Source organism: Zerene cesonia, chromosome 7 (assembly GCF_012273895.1).
Source record: "Zerene cesonia ecotype Mississippi chromosome 7, Zerene_cesonia_1.1, whole genome shotgun sequence".
Lineage (NCBI taxonomy): Eukaryota > Metazoa > Arthropoda > Insecta > Lepidoptera > Pieridae > Zerene > Zerene cesonia.
In genome coordinates, this window is record NC_052108.1 from 7155979 (window position 1) to 7166434 (window position 10456).

Genomic DNA, 10456 nt, shown 5'->3' on the forward strand with positions numbered 1-10456 from the left:
AAAAAATGGTAGAATATTAATAGTTGCATATATTCATTACTATGCAAAATTTCGTTAGGAACTAGAATGTTCTTTTTGCCAATTTCATTTCGAGCAGTGTCGAGTATAATTATGCAATAGAACTTAATGTTCGTAATATTTATATATTAGCCCTAACAGTCATATTAAGTGCCTCAAGAAATAATTTTCATACAAAGTTAAACAGAATATCATCATCATATTTCATCAAAATGGTTTCATATTAAATCCGTGAAAACAATTACGTCGGGCCAACCATGATGAAAATATTTAAGATACCAATTATATAACTGGCTCAGTCCTTTGTGAGATCTAGTTAGCCGTAGTGTTTTATTACAATATCTACAATTCCTAAGTAAAAAAAAAAGTTATGAGAATTTTGATTGAAACCACATATCGCCTCTAGATAACATTTTCTTTTTCATTGAGAGTGTAATAGTGAATTAAATGAAATTTGACAACTATACGTTGGTATAGGTGGGAACGTACATTAATATTTAATAGGTTCCAGTATGTCATTAACACTTATGTGAAACAGGTGTTGCAGGGCATTCACACAAAGGACGACATTACACAAAAACAATGTAAACGGTAAAAAAATACATATACAGCTAGCTATCTATAATAGAAGAAAACGCCACTATTAGCTATAGCCATATTTTGTTCCTACTAATGTATTGTTAAAATTTATAGAATATCATAATAAATTATACATTTTTCTGTATCTCGAAAGTTATGTAGGATTAAATCCCTGCATTGCACGTATTGTAAATTAAATCATGCCAGTTCATTGACCCGCTAAGCCATACATTCAACATCCGCACAAGCAACACAGCATGCAAGACAAACTGATCGTCTTAGCTTTTTTGGCAGCGCTGAGTTAAAAAGCCTGGAGGGCACGACACGGCTCTTCAGCGCGAGATAAGGCCCTTTCACCTGGCTCATACAAGTCCCATTAACTTCGGTAAAGTAAAGGCGGCGTTAAGTATTCACGTATCGCGTTTACATCTCCTTTCAACGCGATAGCCGTGTTGTGTGCACGCGCCGACATAAAAGGTTGGCAAATGACGACTCAAAGGCGGTGCTTGACACTCGAGATGCGATGTTTAGAGGTGCGAAGTCGATACGCTGGCTTGCAGTTTTCAGATTATCTTAATACATTTTCTTGCAGGGGACGGACGGTGGATGCGCGTTGGTGATATTAACTAGTTACGTGTTTTGTGTATCGCTTATAAATATAAAACACAATGTTTATAGATATTTTCAGGTAATGCTCAACATACATGACTTTAATCAAAACTTTCATAATGTGTAATTACTCTACAGTTACACGATATGAACATAGTTTAAATACTCTTACACCATTATTTCTCACGATACATTGTCAATAGGCATAAACGTCATCCACCAAGCAAGCTAGCATACCCAAACACTCGATTCACCGCCGCGTACATTAAATAACATCGAAATAACCTCTTCTACCGTCAATTCAGCATTTATCTCGGTCATTCTGTAACCCTATCTGTCCATTACTTAGTGGCTGGGTTAATAAGCTCTTTTGTTTCGCTCCCTCGCTTCGTTCACTATTTCGCCTTGAATGCATCTTGTCTTGGCTTGTTTGCCTCCGCCCTCTGAAGGCTGTGTACCTTGCGACAATTTTTGTTGACTACATAATAATTATATAGCGAGATGGTTTCTTTAGATTGCCTAGTTGGGACGGTAGTGTAACGTGTGTACGGTATAAAATGTATGAAATAGGCGGTGCATTGATTAATCTATGAAGAAACATGAAATGTTCTTTTTATATTTAATTTATATATGTAGGTTTCTTATTCATTTAATGACAGTGTGTATGTAGCTTTATAAAAAGCGACATTTATGCCGTGATTTCGAATAAATTACTAATAATATACATAAATAATTGTGTGTATAATTTAATATACAAGACTAACTCATCCCATTGTCTGGGTCACTCCATCCACTATCAACACTGAGCACTTAGAAGTAAACATATAAAACTTGTGATGCAAATTAAACGTGTATTTAACCTCGAAACCTACAGGTTGTTATCTGTAGAACCTAAACAAGCTGAAGATATTTACTCGCCATTGTTCCTAATAACAAGACGATCTGTCAAAACACCCGATATCACATCCAACGTAAACTTTATTAAACTTAAATAAGAAAATTCATCCATGCAGAAACTTTCTATTACTGGGGAATAGAGGGAGAATCTCTTATCAAAAGCGATTATTGGCCCGAGATTAATATCTATCGTATACCGTGGAGCTGGCTGATGGGATTTTTAAGCAATAATCCTTTGTGTGCACGTTTGTTTAACTATATTAGATTTTTGAGTTGAACGTCATAACACTGTGTGATCTTATTGTGCTTAAGTGCCATACTGTGGCTTCTTTGTCTTGACATAAAGTGAATACTGGCCAATAAGGATAGTTTAGATTAAAAAAGACACTTATAATATTGCATTATATTTTTTTCCTTAGATTTGAATGGGTCTTTATTAGAAATTAAAAACTTTTAACGGATTTTAAACGCGATTTATTCATTATATTATTAACCCGACGTTTCGAACACTTTACAGCCTCGTCTTTATTATATATATATATATATATATATGATTTTATCCTTTAAATTAAATTTTGAAAATAATATCAATTGTTAGGAACAATTGTATGAAGAATTAGAGAGCATTTGCAGCGACCCCATCCCTTCAAAATATGTTTATGGGCGGTGGTGATTGCTTAACATCAGCTAAAACACCAGCTCAGTTTCCCGTTATTACATAAAAAATATTCAATTTTAGTTTGTAGATTTTTTATTATTGGAATATACCATATTTCCTTTTAACCCAAAATGTATTCATCAATCGTTTGAACGAACCGAATTTACATAAAAACGCGGATAGCATCATCCAAAATACTTCGATAAAACGAGTTATAACGCCTCAAGGCGACTCTGCATAGCATTAAAAGTGTTTTCTTTCTAAACCACTTTCATAGCGAGCTTCACTCGGTTATTTATAAGTATATTCCACATGGCGGAGAACAATGTACCCCGCGTAGCAAAGGATAAACATTATGGAAAAACAAACATTATCTCGCGGCCGGTGTTCAATGTGTCATTCCGGGACAATATGACAGGTTCATTCCCTCTTATCCCCTCGTGTATATTAAAATGCAAATCAGAACTGGTTGCCGGCACCGTAACTTATTTTTTTTTCCACGGAATCGATAACTGACGTAATCGAGACGAATATAGTCACGTATGTAATATATTTCCCACCATACTCCCGTTGTCGTAAAGATATAATACGGAATCTTTTTACTTATTCCAATATGTGCAGACAATAAAACATTCCCCCCCGTTTGCGAGAGCGATAAAATTCTTAATCGAAAATTAATGTTGAAACCGCGAGGCCGAAAAGCCTGTTTGTCTTTGTTGGTCTTGTAAAAAGGGTAATTTCGCGGAGCCGGCATTCGTTGTTGTATCATTTTGTTCATTAATTGCGTTCATGAGTCGAAGGCGGCCGCTTTATGGGCGCCGCAGCCGGTCGGCCCCTACCTCATGCAAATGATACACGCCGCGTGTTACTAACGATACCATTATAACAATTTAAGAAGTGAAATAACAATAACTGGATGTGGGATTTAAATATCCAACACTGGCGTGACACGTACGTGTTCCGATGTCAAATAAAAACGGGACACAAGCGCGCCATCCATCCTCTCCATAAGAATGGATGAAAATCATTTTGAATAATATTGAATATGTTTGATTTAATATTATATGTGCGAGTTATTTGATCTGTTTTGACTGTGGAATTGAAAAAAAAAAACGCTTTTTATAATGCATTCCAAAGGCTTTTATAAATAAATTTATTGAAAAATATCTCAGCTGTAAATACAGAGAATTTTTAAATTTTTCAGTCTCATCCGTTTCTCAAACAATATAATGTTACGTGACGCACACCAACATGATAATCAAAAATTAAGATCATAATACAACGATGATCATGACTCGAAACAATTTAATTTAACCCGCTCTAATGACCCCAAACATTCCACCTTGCCCCGTAAAGTAATCTGGGTTCACCATTTAATTTGAACGCATGGAACCATTTTAACATCTCGTTTTCATAAAGAAAGATAATTATGCGCGGGTAGGGTAGACCTCTAGACGCAGGGTGCGATTTTTGGTTGGAGCTTTATGATAATATACCGCCTTTCTCTATGCTAATGACCGAATATGAGAGTATTCATATAGAACCACTATTTAACCCTCACGTGCTTCTGTTCCTAACATGGCGTAATAACGAAGTACTGGGTATTATGTTAATATTCTCCTTAGCGGGTCGCAGTCACGTTAATTGTTGTAAAATCCACTCTATTACAATGGCACGAGATGCCATTATAATCTTTTGTAATGGTTGCTCTAAATAAAGGTATTTTCAAATTGGATCCAAGCTAGTACAAGCTTATTAAGCAAGTTAAATAAGTATGCATCGATTGTTTTGTAATTGTTAAAAACATGTATGTGAATGAACGTATTGTAAGAAAAATTCTAAATATGTGGACTTCCAACTGAGGTTGGTAGTATATAGCACGACAAGTTTCATGTCAGCGGGTAGGTAAGTGAATAAAGTTTGAATTCAATATTTATGCGATACTAGAAGCCACAACTGTATTCTAAGAAAGTATGTCTTAACTTACATGAACATATGTATAATTGAGCTATCATCAGCAACAACATGCAACATAAGAGTATTTTATATATGTATTAGATGTATTTTTAAAATAACAATTACGAGTAGTATTTATCTTGAAAATTACGATAAAAAAATCATATAATCTTTGTCTGACCACAATTCAATAGAGCTTCATAAAATAAATCTTGTTACACTAAACATATGACAATTGTGTTGTAAAAACGTTTGTGATCTCCATCGTCCATTAAATTAGAGAACCACATTCTGCGCCACCACTAAACCACATGATTATAACTTCACAACATAGTTACTTGATTTATGAATAATTATACTGAACGCACCGCTGAATAGTAATTTGCAGTTATATCATCACTATATATAATTACTTCCTGGCACACGTAAAAAAAAAATCTGATATAGCATGCACGCGTGACAAGTGTCCCCGTTCTCATGAACTTATAACCATAATTACGAGGTGTTATTCCTGCCGGCACGTAATTATATTCGAATGTTGCCATCGTCAGTTCGTTCTTTACATTCCAGTAATACTTAAATTACAAGTTAATAGCGTGCGAGGTGGCTAGACTCCCATTTGTTTTGCGAAAATTCTCTTTGCAATTCACGAATTCAAACGTAATGGCGTTATTTATATCTTTGATACCCACAAAGGTTTTATCACGCAATGCATGTTTATTAAATTCGTTATGTAATACAAAATTTTATATCAACGTTGGGATGAATCGACATAAATTAAAAAAAAGAATTCAAATTTAAACTAAGTGAGTAATTAATAAGTTTTTCAAAAGTTATTATTCAAAGTATTTCATAAACTGCATGGCGTGTTAGACCGCATGGCAATTCCACTACAGTGCCCATTATTTCACACAAAGAGAATACACAAACCGAATAAGGGTCTAGCCTAATAAAAAGTTGCAACATAACTCACCATCAGCGTCGACTTGGGCGGTGAAGAACAGCAGACATGCGATCACTAGAGCGGCCGTGCGATGTCGCGCCCGTCGCCGCTCTCGCATCTTACCGGCGCCGGGCTGCGCCTGCGCCTGCACCAAATACCACGTCACTACCCACCGGCATCACAGCGCGGAAACCCGCGCGACCAACCCACGAACCAAAACCCGCGGCACCCGACGTTAACCCACCCCTACCTACTTACACTATACACATCACAACCGAGTTTTGCCACTTACATTTACTAACCTAACCTAATAATATCACATAAAATACGACAACCGCTTCGATGATTTAAAAAACACGAAATATATTCTAAAAAGATCGCAAAGGACAACGATTAGTAACTATAGATAAATATGTACAACGACTTTTGTTTAGTTTTCTTTTGAGGTTTCTTTTGTTCACTGCGTTCGGTGCACAGTTCAGGGCTACCGTTCAACCATATTCCATTGTCGGTGTTTATTGTTCCTCAACTGGATTCCTGTAAAGCACGGCACTTGCACGTTCGTCTGACGTCACTACGGCTACCACTATTCTCGATCAAACACATTTTTTTCCGTTTATCCGAACCATACGTTGCGCTCGCCTCCCGGACCTGCAACACGGGTGTTTATACATCAGAACGGGTTAATGATCCGTGTCGTCCTGATGTATTTTTATTTCGGAAAACAAAACGGAATCGGACAGCGCATTAAACATTAAACGTTTATTTAAAGCGGGGCTCGGATTGTTCACTTTTTCGATTTTATCCGCGTGGCTGTTAAAAATTTCCATTTAAATGCTTGCTATGCCCTGGACTAACACCGTGTGAATTAATCGTGTGAATAGTAATCGTAGGAGATTACAGTTCAAAACATATTTAGCTCTTTTAAAACGATTGTTCGTGCATCTTTCAATATTTTATTTATGTTTAAATGTCGGTCTTTTAAATATATACATCAACAACACATCTTTTAAAATCTATTTCTTTATATCATAATTCAATAGGTCTTCATAAGCAACCCTATTTTAGCGTAGTTAGTATTAAATTACTCAAAGCTGAGAAAAAACTCTCATAAAATATAAAGTTTTATACTAACAAGCATACGGTTTGGTAATACTAATTCTGATATAAAATTAATCCTTTACTAAATCGACCGATTGCAATTTCAAGAAAGTAGCCATTAGAATTGCGAGATCGTAGCGAAGTAAATACGTGTTTATGTGTGACGTCTCGCCTTTGAAGCGACACTGCTACGTGCTACAGTAAACATGGGCTTCTACGTGTGATGCTAAGCGATTGAGTGTATTATTATTATTAGTGTAAAGTTTCAATTAGCTTAATCATCCGAACACAACAAGAACTATTGACTAAGCGAAACAAGTTCGTATTACAATTTTATGGATAAGTATAAGTAGTAAGTTAAAAAGTATTGTACGTTGGAACACATTACATATTTTATTAATAAAATAGGAATATCTAAATGAATAATTCATATTACTCACAGAACTTTGATATGATAAATTAACATAATTTGTGCCAGTAATTGCTTCAATAATTTTACGTTTTACGTTATCTTTCGCGTAAACATTAGTTTATTCTTTAAACATTTCTAATTTTTACCAACTTAAAAACTAATTTATCTATCTGCAATACGTATAGCTTCTATGAAAGACTTCTCTTCACACATTATTGTGTAATTAACATTTAAGACATATTTAACATCTAACATTTAAGACATATTTCATAAAATAACAGCGCTTCATGTGATATCATAACAGCTTTAACACTTTTCTGGCACACCATTACATTTCGATCATCAAATTCAATGAAATCTAACTTCCTATAGTATCTCTAACGCTAAGACACGACCTCAGCTAACGTTAGCTCAGCGCTGCATGGACCATTGTCAAACGCTCATTGTTATGAATGTTACTCCAGTCTGAGCGTTTTGATTTCACTTCGAGATTACTACAATGCAGTTTGACTCGACGTAACTAGGTTTAATCCAGATTTAATGGGATTTACAACTAACATGGGAAATATATTCCGGAAGTAAACATAGGATGTTTCAAATGAGATATTGATTACAAAAGGGTTTCAAATAAACTGAGCGTCAGATCTTTTTACAACCCATTATTCTACAAATAACATAACATCCCGATTATTTAGCAATACTTACCAATTTCCCTACAGAACAAATTGCAAACTAAAGAAGTTTTCAGTTCTAAAAGTGTTGTATATCTATTTCAAATATTTGAATATAATATTAAAATATTACTACTACTACTATTCGGAGTTTTGCCTTCAGCGATGAAATAACCGCGCAAAACAATCATTTCACAGAACTTTCTAGAATGCATGTCAAGAACAGTTTATACTTTAAACATCTCAATTTTATTATCGAACTTGAGGGTAAGTATTGAAATGCAGCGCATTTGCTGAGGTGAGGAAAATAATTTTATATTTTTCATGAATATAATATAATGCTACACCAGATTTAAGTCGTGTGGGAACAAGGGAAAATATATACGAAAAATGTTATTTTACATGGGTCTAATTCTAAATAAACAATATATTAACTCGATTTGTATAATTATAGGTAGGAACAATATTATATGAAGGTTGCTCACCTACACTTCATTTGCTTCCAGGTGAATATGTTTTTATTTTTGTTCTAAATAGTAATAATTTCTTGGACCTAATTTCGTTTATAAGTGATATCCATTAGATAAGGCACGATGGGATTAAATAATTTTTCATACAAAAGTCTCAGCAAGAAAAAGAAAAAAAAACTGCAAACACTTATCGCTACAACAATGCCCTGAGAGAGGCGGTCAGCCAAATCCAATATGGCGGTCCAAAAATCTCACATCCAAACGGATTATGACATTGCAAATTCAATATTACAATGTGTGGACATCGAGGAGCCAGCACGACTTACAACTTCCAATAATATCCGGCCAGGTGCGACCGGTATTTGCATACAAGTGAAATAGCTCCGCTCTGCTGACCTATCGAAACCGCCCGTGTTATACACGTATTATCAAATTATTTTACTCGAGCGTTTTCCTTGTAAAGCCGTTCAACGTGGTCGCCAGAGTTCGAGATGGAAATTTTGTTTGAAAAATAGTTATATGCATTTTTATAGCTTAATTTAAAAGTGACATTTACTTTTGATATTTCGAAGTTTCAAATAGACGCCAATTTATATAAATCAGCGATTCGCATAGGAATCACAACTTGAAATAGTTCAAATTTTAATTAAACGTTATCTCCTATTCATATATGGCAGCCACGCGCCTCTACAAAATCGTCAAATCAGCAAAGACAGAACACTTCTCGAAAAGCTAATATAAAATGAACGTCCATCAAACACAATAGTAAGTAACACAACAATGTATTCACGAAACTAGGTTACAATTATCGAGCGGTGTTTACGCGTGATTAATCTGTTGTTCGCCCCATTCTCTAATCATATTAGTTCCCATCGACTAGGGCTGACTGAGCAATTTTTCGCGGAACGATGCTTCAATTCGCCACATATGATGCCTACCGACTTCCTTTGTAAATATGAAATAAGTTCACTTGAACCACGTTTCTTAACGGAGTCATAACAATAAAAAAATTTAACGAGTATTTATATAAAGAGAACAATGCACAATGTTCTTTTTTTCATGAAACTTTATTCAGATTGAGGCCGAATTTCATGTTAACTATATGTAGTCATATATCTCTATAAATCAACATTTCGTAAACTTCATTCCTTGTCACTATCAGTATAAACGACCAATATCAAACATTTAATAAGACAACGTATTCAAACAACACAGTCGAGTTAATCGCCAAGATATTGAATAGCTTAATATTGAACCAATAGCATTCAACTGACTCCACTCAAAAACATGAACAAACGAATGATTATTAGCAACCCTATTTGAGCAGGAACAAGACGTCGCCCGCCGTCATCTATCACGTTCCAACTCGGAAACGTTTAATCACGTCTCGATCTTAATTAACTAACTACCTTATTTGCCGACTCGCTCCCGCGACAATCGTGTACTTTCAAATTGTGAGTATCAAACTCGACACCGTAGTTACCTATATTCGAACGTACAACTTATAGAACTGCCATTCCATAGACTTTAATGTAAAATAGAACTCCTGCGCACTAAAAACGTGCAGATGCAATTCAAGCTCGCGAAAGCAACAATTTGCTTCGCGAATCGTTATTTACACATTAAAACTGCAAAACCTAATTTCAAGTAAGTAGTTTGTTACAACTTGGCTGCACGAATAATTGCTTTTACCATACATTCGAGGTCTCAGCACTGTTTACCAAGCCCGTCTTGACATAGGGAATCTTAATTAAAGCGATTGAGTGTGTGTACTCGCATGTACTAGCAAAGTACACTCATGTTTGAAATTATCGTTTAGATGTCTCATATATTACGCTTATTATATATACCTATTTAGGCTTTATTAAAAGCGGATTTTGTAATGGATGATTTATACATATAACGTCTACCTTAATAATTATGATTATAACTATATAATACTACAGACTCTACATAGGACAGACTATCTACAAACAAATATTCGTAATTAATTTTTTAGCATCAGGAACTAATAATACATCTATTACTTATAGTTGGCAGATCGATACAATATTTTATTAACAAAAACGAAATCTAAAAACATTCACAACAGAATTCCATTAAAACATATGAACTGTCAAGGAACACATATCCAGTTATTAA

General features: G+C 34.9%; 1 protein-coding gene across 4 annotated transcripts in view; it reads right to left on the reverse strand.

Moving 5' to 3' along the window:
• LOC119828168 (tyrosine-protein phosphatase Lar) overlaps positions 1–10456 on the reverse strand; it is a 331779-nt gene that overhangs the window by 155520 nt on the left and 165803 nt on the right. For all 4 annotated transcript variants that reach the window (XM_038350266.1, XM_038350265.1, XM_038350264.1 and 1 more), the window contains exon 3: positions 5691–5805. In XM_038350266.1, coding sequence (XP_038206194.1) covers positions 5691–5805 — 115 coding nt within the window. The remainder of the gene's footprint in view (positions 1–5690; positions 5806–10456) is intronic.